Source organism: Eschrichtius robustus, chromosome 17 (assembly GCF_028021215.1).
Source record: "Eschrichtius robustus isolate mEscRob2 chromosome 17, mEscRob2.pri, whole genome shotgun sequence".
Lineage (NCBI taxonomy): Eukaryota > Metazoa > Chordata > Mammalia > Artiodactyla > Eschrichtiidae > Eschrichtius > Eschrichtius robustus.
In genome coordinates this window covers 58,735,214-58,753,965 of record NC_090840.1, presented here as the reverse complement: position 1 = coordinate 58,753,965, position 18,752 = coordinate 58,735,214, and the positions used below count along the sequence as shown (strand labels likewise).

The 18,752-nt window shown below is 41.0% G+C and overlaps 1 protein-coding gene across 5 annotated transcripts in view; it reads left to right on the top strand.

Moving 5' to 3' along the window:
• The window catches only part of SYBU (syntabulin), a 72,494-nt gene that overhangs the window by 26,314 nt on the left and 27,428 nt on the right, over positions 1 to 18,752 (top strand). Inside the window, exon 1 of one of the 5 annotated variants that reach the window (XM_068525463.1) lies at positions 8,225 to 8,274. The exons of the other annotated variants lie outside the window; for them this stretch is intronic. Coding sequence (XP_068381564.1) covers positions 8,247 to 8,274 — 28 coding nt within the window. The 5' untranslated portion in view covers positions 8,225 to 8,246. Of the gene's footprint in view, positions 1 to 8,224; positions 8,275 to 18,752 lie in introns of those variants that run through there. 5 annotated transcript variants of the gene reach the window in all.

The following is an 18,752-nucleotide window of genomic DNA, read 5'->3' as shown; positions in this document are numbered from 1 at the left end:
TTATTTCTTAGTTGCCTGAAATTCCTAATGTCATCACTAAAAACCATTGCTCGAGCTTTTGACTGGGCCCCAATTCTGGACAGTAAGCTCTTTGTATTTAGAACAGTCTGCACCGTGACCTATAGTTCTCTGAACTTTCAGCAGAATAAATCTGTCATTCTCATAAATAGGAAGAGAGGAAATCCTGGAACCGAGGCCCCTGGGTGACTCCAAAATTTATAAAATGCAGAGACATAATCCGTTAAACCACAAGAAGATACCGCTCTCCGGTTAAAATGTTCCACCTCCTCCGTCCCCAGGTGACCATCTCCCCTCAGCCTAAACTCATCTTCCGCTCTTGATGTGTGCTCTACTTTTTTAAAATAAATCGACTCATTAGAACCAATACCAGTTTATTAAAATAGCAAGCAATTAGTGTCTCTTATACAGATGCTCAAGGGCCCTTTAACATTAACCTGGGCCCATTTTATTTTAGGTCCATTGTTCTAGATTCTGGAAACTGCTGTTCATCTCAGAAAAGAGTTATTGAAATGCCCCTTTGGTCATTCAGATAAAGAGCTAATAATATTTACTGAGTATCTAATGCAGAAGGAGAAGAGAACTGTGTCACAGGATGCCAGGAAGGCCTGTGAAAGGTGAGCTGAGCACGCCAGCCCTCTCCAGCAGGGTACTGTGGCATGCGCACAGCATGAAAGCCCTGCCTTCCTCCAGGCAGGACTCGTGTTGGAACTTCTTGGAGGCAGTGAGCCTTCTGTCATTTTGGCTTCTATCACTTAATGCCTATGCAGATTTAATTAAAAATTACCACCAAAGAGTGAAAGAAAACATCCCTGCAGTTCAGTTGAATAATGGCTTTGCCTTTTTCATGTCAACTCAGCACACATTTAAGACTGAATCTCCAGAGTGTAATACAATGTCTGTCGTCAGGTAGGTGTTGAGTAAATACTTCTTTGAGAACGGAGTGTACGAGGAATCATGTGTAGTGTGGGAGGAGCATGGGAAAGATAAGCAAAGATGACCTCAACATCATCCCTGCTCTTAGGGACCTTATCATTTAAGGCAGAAAACTACAATAAATCTGGGCTGCAGTACAGATTAAAAGGAAGGGAATGAAGGCATTCTGATTGGGAACTTTTTTTTTAATAATTAATTTTTATTGGAGTATAGTTGATTTACAATGTTGTGTTAGTTTCCGCTGTACAGCAAAGTGAATCAGTTATACATACACATATATGCACTCTTTTTTAGATTCTTTTCCCATATAGGTCATTACAAATTATTGAGTAGAGTTCCCTGTGTTATACAGTAGGTCCTTATTAGTTATCTATTTTATATATAGTAGTGTGTATACGTTAATCCCAATACTTTTTGAAGGATCTGCGGTGCTACCATTCCTTCTCCCAGGTGCTTTTCCTATATGTAGTTCACAGTCAGTTTTCCTGATGAGATTTTTCTCACCTAGAAAGGAAAGGCCTAATTGGATTTCTGTGCTAGGACATTAAATGACATTCCTGGATGTCCTTCAATGCTTGATTTTCTACTTGGGGAGCATCTTAACCCAAAGGAGAAAAAGACCCAGTGTCATTGTTCTACAAATGCAAGTACTAAATCCTTCCTACACAAGGCTTGTGGGAGAGCTGGGGAAAGAATTACACAATTTAAACAAATATGTAGAAAATGTGAAAGGGAGAAAAAACACCTCCCAGTTAAGGAGATAGGTCAAGAGCAAATGGTTAGGGTCACTATAATTGAAAAGAAACCCACATTTAGAAACTGAAATGTTGAAATCTGCATTTGAAAGATGTCACCTCTGCCATCAGCATTCAGACTAAGTTAGTATTCCCTTGTCATCAGACACCACCCAGGCTATTGAAATCAGAGACCTGGCCAGATGAACTGTAATAACCTCACAACAATAACGGAGGATGGGTTACTTTAAGAAGATGATTTCCCACATTCAGAGGCATTTGCTGGAAAACTCTGAAGGCACCAACTGGGTTAATGATTAATCAACACTGGTTCCCTTAGTAGATTGAGGCTCTTTCACACACAGCCCATAGCCTGCAGCTGTTCCTGTGCTTATCACAAGCATTGTCCCTTTCACTTCAAAGTTAGTTCTGTGAAATAAAAGAGACAATTTACAGGATGGGGTGCGGGTGGGACATACATTCTTATAATAACTTGAGCTACAAAGAGGAGACTCACAGCTTACCCAGTTTGTTTCTTCAGAAAAAAAGTGGGGGGAGGGCAGGGCTGGGGGGACACTTTCTAACCACCAGACTCAGGAGCCCAACATACTAGGTTCACAGTTCCATACCACCTCTTTATAACTGTGCACTCTTCAGCTACTTGTTATCCTCCGGAAACTTGGTATTCGGCATCTGTAAAATGGGTTATTGTGACAATTAAACAGATTAAAGAATGTAAAATGCCCAACATTGGACCTAGCACAAAGTAATTCCTTAGTAAATGTTAAGAATGGTCATTTGTTGCTCTTAAAATAGATATCAGAAATTCCTTGCACTTTGTTTACAGGAAAACCCTTAAAACTATCCCACAGAACTTATATGTTTATTTAAAACAAAATTCTAGCAGGTCATGTCTCCCAATTCACATAAAATGGGGGGAGTGTTTGCTATAGGAGGGCACTGAAAAGAGCATTAATTGACAGCTGATGGCTTGACAATGAAGAAAGAGATGGGAAGATATGAAAAAGCAGACAAAAGACCACTGAAAAGCATAGTGACCTTCTAAGTGTTTCAGGCTTTAAGTGTTTTGTAGCACTTAATGCAATAATTGATGTTCCAGAAACAGACTGAGTCAGTGTGATGGTGGAGTTGGCAGAAAATAATGTGTATGAGGGCAGGAAAATGTCTTGAACATTTTAGAAATATTTTCATAGAGTGGAAAAATTAAAATTTTAGTGCTAAAAGAGATTTTGGTTAAATGGAAACGTGCTGCATTCTTTGGCAAGGGGCAATACTTTTCTAATAGCTTACAGTTTCAATCAAAGTTCTTCCAGCAGCAAAGCCCAGCCTCAAATAAAGGCTTAAGTGTATTTCAGATACTGAAGATATCTGGAAGAATATATTAAATGTAATTGTGGGATTGCATGACTCTGAAGTTTGATTAAAAATTGTTTTAGCTAATATTTATTGAGCCCTGACTGTCCCAGGCAAAATTCCAAGGACTTTACTCATTCAATCCTAATATCAGTGTGAGAAAGTGATATCATTATCCCCTATTTTACAGATGGAGAAACTGTGGCATAGAGAGGTTAATTCATGCAAGGTCACACAGTTTGTAAATGGATTTTAAACAGGGTAGTCTTGCTTCTAACTCTTAACTACTGCACTGCGTCTAAGGTCTGACTTCAAAGGAATAATTTTAATTATTCCTAATTAATAGGAGAGTGTGACAATTGAGAAAGATGTATTGATATAAGACAGGGATTTTTAAAAAATATCTGTAGAGCCCTATAGATTAGCTGATACGGTCCATATATAGATCATGCTGGCTGTTGCTGATAACGGAATCAATGAACCTCAGTGTAACTTCAATGAAATACAGAAAGTTAAACACAGGAGGCTGTTTGGATGCAGATCAGTAAAATAAACCCTGAGGATGTCAACATCAAAGAAATGTTAAGGTCTTCAGGATTTTCTACTTAATCATGAACTAGCCCTTTCTGTACTTGTCACAATGTTTTATGTGCTGCCCTGCATGTCGTTAATACTTTGGCAAACAAAGATCATTAGGCTTTGTCAACTTAAACAAGAGCTTTTGCATTGATACCGAAATCGATCTCTGAAACTTTCTTTCACTCTGAGAGAAACAACATTCCCCCAGGATACAGCAGAGAATGTTTTATGGTGAACTGTTGTATAGTCTATCCCTTCCCCCCAGCAGAGACCAGAAGCTTAAATGTGATGAGGAGACCTGAGTATTTATCTTTATGGCAGGATTACTTACATATTTACTCTCATGCCTTTCTCCCATCTGTGCTTTTGATGAGGCACCCAATCAATGTAACGGTGCCAAATGGTCTGCTAATGGTTTTTCCCTAAGAATTAGTGAATTATAATCTTCTTCCCAGAGGCCCTGCCATCCAGATCCCAGGTCTACTAGGATTTATTGCATGTACAGTGTTCTAGCTACCGATGTGAGAGCCTGCCAGATGCTAAGTGCTCTAATGTGTTGAGAACGAAGCACTATGGGTCTCTCATACGTAGCAGACACTCCAGCAGACCACACACCCACCATTAAAGATATTTATCAACTACCAGCATAAGAGAAATAAACCTGGAAACTTCTTTTACACACAAACCTATAAACTAAGAGTTATAAATCATGCAGATACATGCTTTAGGTTGGGCTTTTCTTTTTTTTTTTTTTTTTTTTTGTCCTAATTGAGAAGAGTTTATTGAAGAGACTGCATACACAGGAATGGGCCTGATTAAGGAAATCCAACAAGTATGGCGATGGCAATGGTTGGAGCCCTTCCCCCATCCTGAAGAGGCCAGAGGCCAGAGGAAGGTCGAGATACCCAAGACCCAGAGGGAGAGAATTCCCAGGCTACATGTGAGGGAACCGTGTACTTTGGTAGAGGAACAAAGCACCTGACAAGAAAGGAGGCAGAGGGATAAGTACTCTGACCTCTCTGTCTTCTTCGCCTGTATAATTTGTTGTGTGGCATTTGGGTAGACTGTAAGGTTATTGACAAAAGTTACGTATTAAGTCATGTAAGTTCATTTGGGTAATTCAATGAATTAAGATCTTCTACCACCTGAACCTGTATCTGAGAGCAGCCAAGGGACAGCAGCAAGCTACGTGAATGCAGCCCATGGTTAAGTGAGGTAAGCTTCAGGAAGCTGGCTGCAATGGGCTTACATTCCAAGATGCAGGGACTAGAATGTGGCATTGCAGGAAGGTGATCGCTGCGTAGGAGCCTGAAGGACGGCAACCCTCACTTCACCACGTGTAAGGTTTCTGCTAAACCTCAGTTTGAATCCTGCCTGTACATTGATTGACCAGCTTTCCTTCATTCACTCAGCAAGTGTTTATTAAGCATTTACTCTGTGCTGACACCACTGTTCCAGGCATTCGGGATAGAGGAGTGGAAAAAACAGAAAAGATGCCTGTTCTCTTGGAGCCTGCCTTTAACATGGGGAGATGGCTGATACACACACAAGCAGACAAACAAGATAAGTTCAGATAGTGACAAGTAAAACAAGGTAATGCTATAGACAGTCATGGGCATGGGGCAGGGAGTGTCTGGGGAGATGACAGTTGAGCTGAGAACTTAGTCATATTCCTTCACATTTAGGGAGGGTTTGGGGGGCAGTGGGCAGAGCAGTGACCTAGGAAGGGAGAAGAGTTGTCGCAGGTGAGGTCTGTGTCGTTAGAGCAATGGGAACCTCTGGCCAGTTTTAAGAGAGACGATTTAATGTATATGTTCAAGATCTTTTTGGCTGCTCTGTGGAACTTAGATTATCAAGAGATGAAACTGGAAGCAGGTACATTAATGAGAAGGCAGTGAAGATAGCAAAGTGTAGGGAAACAGTTATATGACAGAATATAAGGCCCTGCGTTTTCCTAATGAGGTTAAAAATGTTTTATTTTATTTGCGAACTCGAGTAAACCTTTAGAGATGGATGAAATAGTCAATATCCGATAGGTTTTTTAAATTTATTTTTTTAGTTAAACATACCAATTTATACTCTTATTAATTTAGTAACATTGATCTGTTATTCATAGTTAATATAAAAAATGTATTGTCTCGTTCATTGTTCGAGCTACCTTTCAACTCAGCCGTCTTTTCCAGAGCAAATTATCTTCACTTCTGCCCAATTTGTTTAATATAAAGCAGTTTCGAAGTCATGTCTGGTGCTTTTATTGAGTATTGTTTTCAAGCCTACAAGTACTGTGAGGGTATGAGTTAAGTTAATGTAAAAAGAAGGCCCAAAATCCAGAGGTTAAAATTAGACAGAAGTTGATCTGTCTCATAAAACAGTACATAAGTGTTTGGTTGACCGAGGCTGGCAGGCAGCTGTGTCAGGTCAGCTGTCCTATACCAGGCAGAAGGAAGGGGGAGAGGGACCAGGGGACACTCACCCAGTCATTTTAAGGTCAGGGCACAGAAGTGACACATGTCATTTCCAATTATATCCGAGGACATCTTAGTCACCTGGGCACCTATTATTATGGAAGAAGGGGAGAATGAGGTGAACATTGGAGGGCAGCGAGCAGGCTGTCACAGCATCCATGGATAGCACGGGACAGCTGGTTTGTCTGTTTTCCTGTAGATGCAACAATGTAAGTATCCGTCACTACCCAAAGCTATTCAGTTAATATAACTGAATATAACTGAGTTCAGTTAGCAAAGAATATGTTTTTCAGTCTCTACAACTTAACCATTGACTAGTGCTATTTAAATTGATCTTTAAAAGGTTGGAGGAGTCATATGACAGGAATAATTACAAAATCTGGTTTTGAATTTCTTGGCCTTCTTCATTTTAAACAATCCCATCAGTTGATCTCTGAAGGCAGCCCAAACTAGCACCGACTGAGGTCAATTCAGACTGATGTATCTTTTTCAGATGACACTTTTTGTTCAAAGAAGGTAATTATAAGAGAGAGCTCTGTAATAAGAGGCTTTGGAACAACTTTAATATAAGGAGGAAGGTACCTCACCTTGTATTTAGACATTGAATAGGGTGGACCAGGTCACCTGCTGAGCAGTGAGGGGAGGGGGAGTCAGTGGGCAGGAGAGTTTCTTTTGTAAACGTAAGGAAATGTTTTCTCTTTTTTTATAATATGGAGGAACAATTAATACTTATCTTTCTCAGGTTGCTGTGAGAATCGTAAAATATATAAGTATATTAAGTTAAGTATGTTAAGTATACTTACAAGTATGTATAAGTAAGTTAAGTATGTTAAGTATATAACAGAGTACAGGCCTACCTTAGAGATATTGTGGGTTGGTTCCAGACCACTGCAATGCAATAAGGTGAATATTGTGATAAAGTGAGTCACATGAATTTTCTGGTTTCCCGGAGTATATAAGTTATATTTACACTATACTGTAGTCTAGTAAATGTGCAATAGCATTATGTCTAGAAAATATACTTATCTTAATTTAAAAATACTTTATGCTATCAAATGCAAATCATCATCTGACAACTCAGGGTTACCATATGCCTTCAGTTTGTAAAAAAACACAATGTCTGCAAAGTGCAATAAAGCAAAGCGCAATAAAATGAGATATGCCGGTATATGCATAGAGTAAATACTGCACAGCACTAAGAAGTAAACATGCACATCCTGTATCTTTGCAAAGATCAGAGTCCACATCTGGTAAGAAGTTGTGTTTCTAGTTACAGTATTTGCCTAGTCTACAGTATGTGCTCAATAAATGATCATTACCATTATTAAATGAGAAATGAAGAGAGTTTACAAATAGCACAACTTTAAGGCATTTGAATGTTCACTCACCATCTTGTCTGCATTGGCCCTACTTTATCATGGATGCCTTCTTAGTTAGAATTATTCTGATACAATGGAGGGCTTTGCTGGAAGGTTGATAAACGTGCTTACTCTAAGCAAACTCCTGTTTGGAAGCACTATGCCAACAGTTGTCCTAGGGAGCCCTCGACTCCATTCTCCCCCATCAGAACAATGGATGTCTCCTGTTCCTCTCTCCTGGGAAGCACTGTGAAGTGCCTTGCATATTTAAATAGCTGGAATTCACGAAGTACACCAAGTATTTTCCTCAAAGCCTCACATGCTTGCCGTTAAATTTAGGACTGTGTGGGGTTTTGATGTAATTTCTTCCTTGATCTTTGGGATATAATCATTGTAGAAAGACTCACAGTGTTGCTCCGTAATTGTCAGAGGATTAGCCTTGACTGTTGTGTACGCATTTACTTCTGTTTGACAATTTGATGTTTCCTTAAATGCTTTGTGTTCATTCATGAGGGCCATGGTTTCATTTGAAATGCTGCAGTCACCAGGGAGAAGCTCCTGTGCTCTTCCCTGATTGGCCAACCTCCCCTCTGCCTCCTGTTGCTATGGTGCCCAGCGGAGTAACTTCCTTGCCCTGCACAAGTAGGAGGCTTGGTCTCCATGGATACCCCACTCTGAGACTGTACTCCACGGAGAGCTGAGCTGAGCTGCACACACTGTATTTCTGCACAAGACATAGCCCAGCCTGTGGTGGGAGGCTGTTTGCAGAGGCAGTGTTTGCCATGAAAGTCTACGGAGCTTACCTTCTAAGTAAGTCATATTAGTCACAGTAAGTAAATAATTATATTGGATCCCAGAGCATATGCTCTTTGTGTATATGTGTGTGTCAAGTTAGTTGTGGTAGGCTAAAAGTGTAGTCTAAAAACAAATTTTCCACTCGCCTTTCAGATATTCTGAATGCAGAATCTGGAACTAAACTTTTAAAAATACACACATATATTGTTTTAAATACCCCTTGTCATTTGTGAGTCTGCCATTCGAAGCCAAAGGGAAAAAGATTGACCATGGACGATTACATTTTAGAATGCTCTTCTAACTCTGAGCATTGCATGATGCATTTGTAAATGCAGAGCTTGGCCTTACCCAGCGACGTGCTATGGGAATAGATGAGCACAGCCACAGTTAATGCTAATTGGCACTGCACAGAGTTTGCAGTGGGCCTCTGTGTAAACTGAAACTCGATGTGTTTATTTTCAAGAGAGATCTTGCTCATGGGCTCATATCTGCCAGTTCACCGTGGAAATTATTCAGAGACCACCTCTCTAACCAGTTTTAGTTTACTTTTCTCATGTAGCATCCAGTAGAAATTCTAAAACTTCATGTCCGTGGAATTGGGATGTGGAAGAATTTTCTTTTTATTAACTGATTTGCTCTAATACTTCCTCTTTACTGTACATTCCAAGAGCATAAGGGTTGGGTTTGCAATGTTGTAAAACACATGAGTCATCTTAAAGCAATTTTCATGTGCTGGGCAAATGATTAATGCCTGTGGTGTTAAAATTAATTAGTGGAAACAAAAGACTGTGTGTATGGTAACACCAAGTCTAGTTCAATAACTTTAAAATTGTGTAAAATTAGATTTTCAGGCTGTCCACAGAAGATAGCTGGCATCTAGCAGCTCTAAACAAAAAGCAGAACATGTACTGTATTGGTATAAAGAGAGATTCATTTTTAATCGTATAAAAGAGGGAGCACAGAGTATTACACTAGATTGTAAATGTCTCTTATTTTCTGTACTCATGACTGACCATTCATGCAAAGGACAACCAGTGAAATGTCATCTCTTCCAACTGTTAGTCATGGCTCAATTTTAATTGCCCCAAATGGTGAAAAGGTACCACCCTTTGAGGATGTGAACGTACTGGTGGCTCCTCTGGCTCTGACTTTGTCACTGAGGTTGAGCTTTAGGTCATTGCCTTAATATTTTATAAATATAATTTCCACCTATCAAAGGGGCAGCAGACAAATAAAGGTGCATGATGAACTCTGTAATGATCATGGTTTTGGAGACCTGGAAACAATGTCGATGACACTTTCTCCAAAGTTTTTCACCTCATGAGTATTATAAGGCTCCATTTCCCTTTTTCAATGTGTCTGTGATAAATTCTCCTGACCATATCTGAAAACCAGCGTTGTATGAGATTTTTTTCAACCTCAAAATATCGGAATTTCCTCTCTGTTTCCTAATCTGTATAATAGAATAATAATAGTACCTATGACACAAGGCTGCTTTGAAAATTCAATGACATCATCAATGGCACATGACATACACTAAATAGTCACTGCTGTTGTATTATGATTACTGTAAACATCATCATCATCATTTTCACAATGCCTTGTAGTTAAGGGAGGCTGTAGCGAATAACTTGAACAATTCTTTGGTTTGATTCCATTTAGCCTATCAAATTTCCTAGCAAATACTTACTAAGAACCTAACTGTGTGCTTGGCTTTCTGATGGGAATTATGACATTCAATGTACTTGAAAATGTAGACAACAGAACAAAACATGAAATATGCAGTCGGTTTCTCTTTACAAATGTGTGGCTTTCTGTTTTCGTTAAATGGCTATATCTATATCTACATAATAAAATGTTTGCCAATTCGTTTTGCTGCCACTGATGGATATGTAGGATTCCACAATGGCTATGTAAGCTAAAAGGGGCTGGGCCATAGCATAAGTCTAGTTAATATTTATAACTTGAATTAAAAATGTGACATTTAAAAACCCAGGTTCAAATTCTAAGCCCACTTCCTTTCCTGAAAGTATTTGCGTTCAGAGTGCTGTAAATGACATATTTTGAATGAGAGCAGTTTCATTAAGTTGAAAGTTTGGGGGATGATGGGAAAGGAAGAGATGCAAAATGATTGATTAATCTGTATAAAAATAGGTTCCATGCTGTGATTTTTCCTTTTGCACTAATCCTGTGTGACATCTGAACCAAAAAAGTATAAAACCAATGCCATATGTGCAGAGCCTGCTGGTGCTGATTTTAAAACGTATGAAGAGTTGACCCAGATAATATTTTGCAGCTTTATTTTCATTGTAATGTCATTTTCAGTTTCCATTTCTTCTTTCTGGCATGTTCTCTTCCTTCCATCTGTTTGCCCTGGAAAGAATGTGGCAAGTGGAACAAGGGCTATACCAATTTGCTTGAATGGAAAAAAAGGGGAGGACATTTGTAGGATGCAATTTAAAATGAGGTCTCTAGATGTTGGGAACTTGGGACTCACTGTATGTCCAAACATAGAGCTAAATATATTTTGCTAAACACGATTTCAGCTGCAATATCACTCAGATAATCAAGCTAGAATAAGCCTTCTCTTGCAATGTTTCAAGGCAAAAATTAAATCCATAGCAATATCCCCACTAGCACGGTGACCTTTTATCTATATGATACTGGTCCGTGACCAAAATAATGGCCCACTTCCTTTTCCATTGTTATTAATCAGACAGGCACATGCTCTGACGGTGCACAATTTGTCAAGTGTTTGTTAGGTGCTTGGTGCTGCTGTCATGAGCTGGGGACCACATCCTTTTGTTGACATCTGAGGAGCATTCTGAGGTCTCAGTTGACAGTTCTATTTGCCGAGTCCTTTTGCATCTGAGGGAGTTTGTGGCAGTTTCAGAGGGAAGGATGTTCCCTTGTCTTGTGTGGCAGCAACATTATTCAGAGAAACTGGATCTTCCCGCATCTTTGGCTTCTTGTGCTCACCCCTATGGCTGAGATATGCAGGCTCTGCAAGCCTCTGCCAGGAAGATCTCATTTCTGCCCAGGCGACTGGCAGGCCTGACTGTTCTTGAGAGATGGAGGCTGTGCCTGAACCTGATACTGGGTTACTGCCTGACATCCAATGTTTTTCCCCTTAGTGTTTGTGGAAGAAGCGAAGGGTCCAAGCTGAGAAACCTTAGTGCCTAGAGAGCAATGGTTCAGGATCTGCGGGTGGTGCTGTGGTCTTCTACACTGCCGAGCCCAGCTCATCAGGGACGATGAAGGGGTTTTGTCTGTGCAAAGCTGGGGCGTTCTTGAGTCTTGGATGGGATTCTCCAGCTTAGCATTTCCACCCTTCCTTTTCTCTTTAGTCTCAGCCACCACTTAACAGACCTGAACCCAGTAATGCTACTCATTTGTTTTGTCTTGTTTTTTAACATCTTTATTGGAGTATAATTGCTTTACATTGTTGTGTTAGTTGCTGCTGTATAACAAAGTGAATCAGCTATATGTATACATATATCCCCATATCCCCTCCCTCTGTGTCTCACTCCCACCCTCCCTATCCCACCACTCTAGGTGGTCACAAAGCACCGAGCTGATCTCCCTGTGCTATGCAGCTGCTTCCCACTAGCTATCTATTTTACATTTGGTAGTGTATATGTCGATGCTACTCTCTCACTTCGTCCCAGCTTACCCTTCCCCCTCCCCATGTCCTCAAGTCCATTCTCTACATCTGCGTCTTTATTCCTGTCCTGCCCCTAGGTTCTTCAGAACCATTTTTTTTTTTTTTTAGATTCCATATATATGTGTTAGCAAACGGTATTTGTTTTTGTCTTTCTAACTTACTTCACTCTGTATGACAGACTCTAGGTCCATCCACCTCACTACAAATAGATCAATTTCGTTTCTTTTTATGGCTGAGTAATATTCCATTGTATATATGTGCCACATCTTCTATATCCATTCATCTGTTGATGGACACTTAGGTTGCTTCCATGTCCTGGCTACTGTAAATAGAGCTGCAATGAACATTGTGGTACATGACTCTTTTTGAATTATGGTTTTCTCAGGGTATATGACCAGTAGTGGGATTGCTGGGTCATATGGTAGTTCTATTTTTAGTTTTGTAAGGAACCTCCATACTGTTCTCCATAGTGGCTGTATCAATTGACATTCCCACCAACAGTGCAAGAGGGTTCCCTTTTCTCCACACCCTCTCCAGCATTTATTGTTTGTAGATTTTTTGATGATGGCCATTCTGACCGGTGTGAGGTGATACCTCATTTTAGTTTTGATTTGCATTTCTCTAATGATTAGTAATGTTGAGCATCCTTTCATGTGTTTGTTGGCAATCTGTATATCTTCTTTGGAGAATTGTCTATTTAGGTCTTCTGCCCATTTTTGGATTGGGTTGTTTTTTTGATATTGAGCTGCATGAGTTGCTTGTATGTTTTGGAGATTAATCCTTTGTCAGTTGCTTCTACTCATTTGTTTTTTCAGCAACTATTGATGTGCCAGCCAGTGAGCCAGGCACCGAAATACAACAGTAAACCAAGGGCTCCATGTACATGTGTGATGTGATATGTTTCTGGGGGAAGTACCAGGTCCCATGAGTACACAGAGGAGGGCCATGGAGCCCAGACTTTGGAGTTCTGAAAAGAGTCCCAGGGGAAGTAATGCTATATTGACACTTATAAAGGGTAAAACTGGGTTTTAAGTGCAAAGACACTTGGGGATCTGAATTTTACATGCCATTGCTGTTAACTTTAGTACTGTGTACTTCCTTAGAGTTTTAAAAAAATTCTATTTTCATGGTTACCATGTTGTATTTAATACTTATTTTTTAGATGGCTCTTTCCTCTACTAGGATGTGAGCCTCTTTAGGACATGGACCATGTTTGTTTCTGTCCTTCCTTCCTTCCCTCTTCCCTTCCTTCCTTCCTTCCTTCCTCCCTTCCTTCCTTCCTTTCTTCCTTCTTCCACCCCCCAATTTTATTTTTTATTTAAAATTTATTTATGCTGCATTATTTCTTTTAAAGTATTATGTATATAATATGACATAGATAAAGAACAGATATAACATACATGTAAGCTATGCAGTATAACAATAAAAAGCAAACACTGTGACCCACCTTTCACTTCAAGAATTACCATCACCAAAGCTGCCTGCGTGCTCTCCCAGATCCCATTCTGTGCCTTTCCCCAGAGGTAACTACTGTCTTCAAATGTGTGTTTTATCAATTCCTTGCATTTTAAAAATAATTTCTACCACCTTAGGTATGTGTCCCTAAAAATATGTTGGAGCACAGGGGTAAAATTTAAACATGGAGCCATTTGCCTTTGTGCTCTCCATAATTAGCACAGTGCCTAAAACTTAGTAGGTCCTTACTAGATATTTGTGAACAGATGGATATGCCCTGCTAGAGCCTAGAAGATATTTTTGTGATGCTATACACCAAGGAGATATTGGAATTCAGTTTTAGTGGGTTTGTTCCTTTTGAGCCTTGTTGGTTTTGTCTCTTTGGGGTGCTTATAGAAGCAGCCCACAGGAATGAGTTACGTACTGTTTAATTGTTTGGGGATACTTCCAAACTACCATTTCCTACTTACCCTCCTCATTTTATCACCATACAAACACTCTCCAGTGGTCCTAAAGAGAGTGGCCTTAATATTTTTGTAATAATCAGCTTTGCTTTTCCATTCCATTTTGGCTTTTCTTAGAACATTGTGGGGTGGGGAGGAGAGAGGTGGAGAGACTAGAGAACACTGAGTACACTTGAATTAAAAGTTGAGTTGTGTCGGGGGGGTGGGGCAGAGGACCTGGGCCAGCCAAGGGTTGGCCGGGGAACGCGTGCTCCATGCCAGACGTCATTTTGAGTTGAGATCCTAGGGAAGGTTCCATTAAACAAATCCGTGGAAATGCAGAGCATAATTTGTGTGCAGAGTACAATCTGACCACGAGAGAGCTTCATTCTTTTTAAATGCTACGCAGCACACAAAAATCAGCAGAGAATGTTTTCAGAGGGACCTTCCAAAACATTTCGTTCAGAAGCTCAAGAGTTTAAATAGTTTTCATTGGGTTAAACAATGGGGTGAGGTGACCGTTGGAGCTTGCTGCTGGAAGCTCAGCTGGTTCGCAGAATGCCTTGCCTCTGCCCAGCGAGCACCCAGCTCTGAAGGCACAGTGGGAGTGCGGCGTCTGGGTGAAGTCCCCTCCCTGGGAGGTGCCAGGCTCCGCTGGCCTTGCTTAGGTGTCCCAGGGCAAGAGTGCGGGAGCTGGTCCACCTGCCTCGCACCTGCTTTCTTCCAAGCCCGTCCCTCCCCTCATCCAGAAATCCTCTCTGTTGTTGCCAGGCCTTCTTCTGGAAACATTTCCAGGTGACTTCATTTTTCCCTGCCTCCCCAATTCTCACTTTAGTTCCTTGAACACATGTCTGAATTAAAACAAACCCCACGAGGCCTTCCATTGCTCCGTTCGCTTTTGTTCTAACACTCTGTACAGATGCCAGAAATTGCCAGAATTTACCCAGCTTGTTTATTTTTATTTTATTGACATTTGTGCTTGCAAATAAAAAATATTTGCATTAAAGATTGATTACACAATGGTAAATGTAGCATTGATCTTGGAGCCGCTCAATCCATTCTGATTAGATTATCCAGTTTTTCACATAGTCCTCGGGCCATACAAGAGACATTTTTTCCTTTCATTTGACTGAGATAATTCCTGTTTTGTGTTTTGGCTCTTTGGTTGTACAGAAAATGTACATATCGCCCTTCAATTGTTCTTTTATGTGGGTAGAACTGCAGTCAAGTGTGTAACATAAGATGAGGTGTCTCTTAATGTTTAACTTACTTTATGCTTTTCCTGTTTTAAAATTTTTTTTTTTAATTTATTTATTTTATTTATGTATTTTTGGCTGTGTTGGGTCTTCGTTGCTGCACACGGGCTTTCTCTAGTTGTGGCTTGCGGGCTCTACAGCGCCAGCTCAGCAGTTGTGACGCACGGGCCCAGCCGCTCCGCGGCATGTGGGATCCTCCCGGACCAGGGCCCGAACCCGTGTCCCCTGCATTGGCAGGCGGATTCCCAACCACTGCGCCATCAGGGAAGTCCCTGCTTTTCCTGTTTTAAATCCTTTAGTTCACCTGGGGTTTTAAATGATTCTGAACCTATGTGGTTAATTTTGTGAACCTAAGAGCTATGTGGAGAGGGACCCTGTAGTCAGGACTCTTTCCCCCTTCCCTTACGGCCCAGTTTCTAACTGTGATAGTCACCTGCCTTGCCTTCCGGCCTGCAGTCGCTCCTCCAGATATTACTGCTGCAAGATCTCTATAAAGCATCACTCTGTTCATGTGAACACCCTGTTCAAAACTCGCCATGGCTCCCTCTTGCCTTCAGAGTAAAGGCCCTTAGCATAGCTTTACATTCTTCAGCTCTCTACAACTCACCCTTTTGGCCGCGTTTTCTCATCTGATCACTGTACTCCAGCCAAAGAAGGGGTTCAGTATATTCTAAATATGCCCTGTGTTTTCCTTCCTCTGGGTTTCAGTTCATGCCACCCCCGTTCACTAAAGGTCTGCTCCCTTCTGCACCCCCAACAGTTGGTTGTGTTCCCCGGGCTGCTCAAGGCCCATCTCAAGTGGTATCTCTTCCCTGACATAGTCCCTGCCCTCTTCCACTCACCCTGTCTGAGAGTATTTCTTCCTCCTCTGTGGTGCCTTCGTGCCCTCTCTCTGTACTGCACTCAGCATGTCCTCTCGTATCCTAGTTGCTTGTCTCTATAGCTTGTCTCCTGAAAGGAGCCTTGAGCACTGGGACTGTACTTCTCCATGTTTCCCCCTCCCAGTGCCTTAGCCTGTGCACAGCTCAACACGTATCTGAAATGGACTGAATTGAATGCTATCATCTTGGTTTCCAGTTCTTAGATCTTTGTGAATTCTGATGACGAGGTCCCATGCAGAGTGGATAAAGAAGAAAGCCAACTCTGGAGTCAGAAGGGCTAGCTCTGCTGTTACTAGCTTTGTGACCTGGGCAAGGCTCATCACCACTCAGCACCTCAGTTTCCTCTTCTACACCCTGTATGTCTTTAGAACATATGTCTTTAGATTCAAGAAAATAGCAGAGATAGAGTTCTTGATGAAGTAGGCTTTTAGTACACAACGGCTAGTAATGTTACTGTCTGCCTCTGTCATCTGTTGTTTTAGTTATCCCTTCAAGGTTTGTGTAATCTCTAGTCTGCCGTCAGCACCAGGCCGTCCGTGTTTTCATTTGTGTCATTAATAAAGCATGTTAAAGTAGGATAAGGGCAAGGACGGAGCCAGGTGACACGTTACTGGAGATTTCCCTTGAGGTTGGCAGACAGTCCATTAGTCAACATCCTCTGGGTCCTGAACTGTGCTGTCATCCAGTGCATATGTCACCCTTGTTCATAAGACTTTCCTAAGTGTTGTGACTAAATGCCTACTGAATTCCAGGTAGCTGATTTATGTGGCAGCCCCAAAGCATAACTCTTGTCAGGAAAGGAAGTGAGAATTGTTTTTTTATATCTGTAGGTTCTTAGTGAACTTTTGCTGGCTTCTATTTGCGTTATTAAGGGACGGATCTTTTCTACAATTTTACTGGAGATAAACACCAAACTAAGCAGTTTATGATTTCCAGAATTTGTTTTTTCCTCTGCTTTGATAATCTGTGTACTTTTTGTCCATCTCCAACTGGCTATCTCTCTTGCTTTGTGATTTCTCAAAAACTGGTAGTATTTCCACAACTATTTCTGTAAGTTCTTTTAGTACCTTTCTTCCTTCATTCAATAAATATTCTTCTGCGTCTGTTCTGTACCAGGCACTGTGCTTGGTGTGGGCGATACAATGATGGACAAGACAGAGGTCTTCCCAGACTGCATGGTTTTTGCATGCTAAATTTTGGGCTGAAAACTTGAATTTTAAGGGATTTGGGCATATGGGATGTAGGTAGGATTGGAGGGGATATTTATCCTAACTGTAAATAACACCAGGCTGTCAACCCAACCTAGAAGGAGAGAAAGAGGAAGGTAACTCAGTAGAGAGCCTTTCCAGGAGCCATTGCTAAATACTGAGTATGGAGGAACTTTTGATGTTGTGAAATCTTTCAAGGCCACAGCAGCTACTGTGTGTTAAATGCTGCATTAGACACTGGGATGCAATAATGGACGAGTCCTCAAGGAGCTGACAGTGTGCTGGGAAATTGCAGAGGTTGCAGTACAATGAGATAAATGCTCGTTAAAATTCTGGGTGGGGTGAGAGCATAAAGGAAGGGCTTCTAATCTCTTTCCGGAAGGAGTTAAAGATCAAGGCTAACCTGAGACCTGAAGAACAGGTAGTAGTTAGCCAGTCCCAGAGGGACAGGAAAATAATCCAGGTATGGGGGACTTGTATGGACACTCCATGCTATGGAGTTTGGACTTTATCTTAAAGGACACGGGCACCATTAAAGGGTTTCAACAGGGGAATCACCTAATGAGATTTATGCTCTGGAGCAGCGTGGAAGATGGAATGCTTGGAGCCACACAGAGCAGCTGGGACACAGTGTGTGGCTGTGTCATGATTCCAGCAAGAAATGATCATGGCCTGGGGTGGAGCGTTCAGGACGCAAAGAAACAGACGGATCATGGAGTTACTACAGACCGATTTGAGTAGGTGGCTGCAATCTGTAATTAAATATTGAAAACCAGGGCCATTTACCGTAGTGGTTCTCAAACTTTAGTGTCGTAAAAGATCACCTGGGCATTTGTAAAAACGTGTATTGCAGGAATGACTTGAGGAAATGTCAGTGGGCAGATCTGGGATATGAGTCAAGAATCTATTTTCAGCAAGTATCCAGGTGACACTGATGCAGATGGGCCTCAGACCACACCATCAAAACCCCCTATCTATTCGATGTTTTAAAATGGCAATCTTTTAAGTGTGTTCACAGTATATTAACTTCTCATTTTTAAATGAGAATGAAGACTCAATCCTATTATTTTTGTTGAAAATAGGTGAATGGCTCAGCCCCATGGGTTCATGTGCTAAAAAAAAAAAAAGAGCTGCGTCCTGGCTAGTGCGGTCTGTGTTCGCTAATTGTCTGCTCTCTGGTAAGGGATGCAGAGCAGAGAGTGATAATCTTATTAAGACCCCTGCTGCAGATGGTTTGTAAATGAATTTTCAAAGGTTTCAACAAGCCCTTTACAAGAGCAAGCAAACAAGCACTTACAGGGAAGATAAAATTTCCCCAAATCTTGAGGTTTTGTGCAGGTGTGCATTCTTAGTGTTCAGGGCATATTTTGATGCATTTACTATTGTGGTATTTCTCAAGCCTAAATGCCCACCTTCAAATCCCAGCTTCACTATATACAAGCTGTTTAACCTTGAGCAAATTACCTGTTCTCTTCTTCTGTCATCTGTAAAATGGGAATAAAACTACCTGTTTCGTAGGCTTGATGTGAGGATTAAATGAGAATACATGTAAAGCACATTGAATAGTGTGTGAACATAATAAGCCA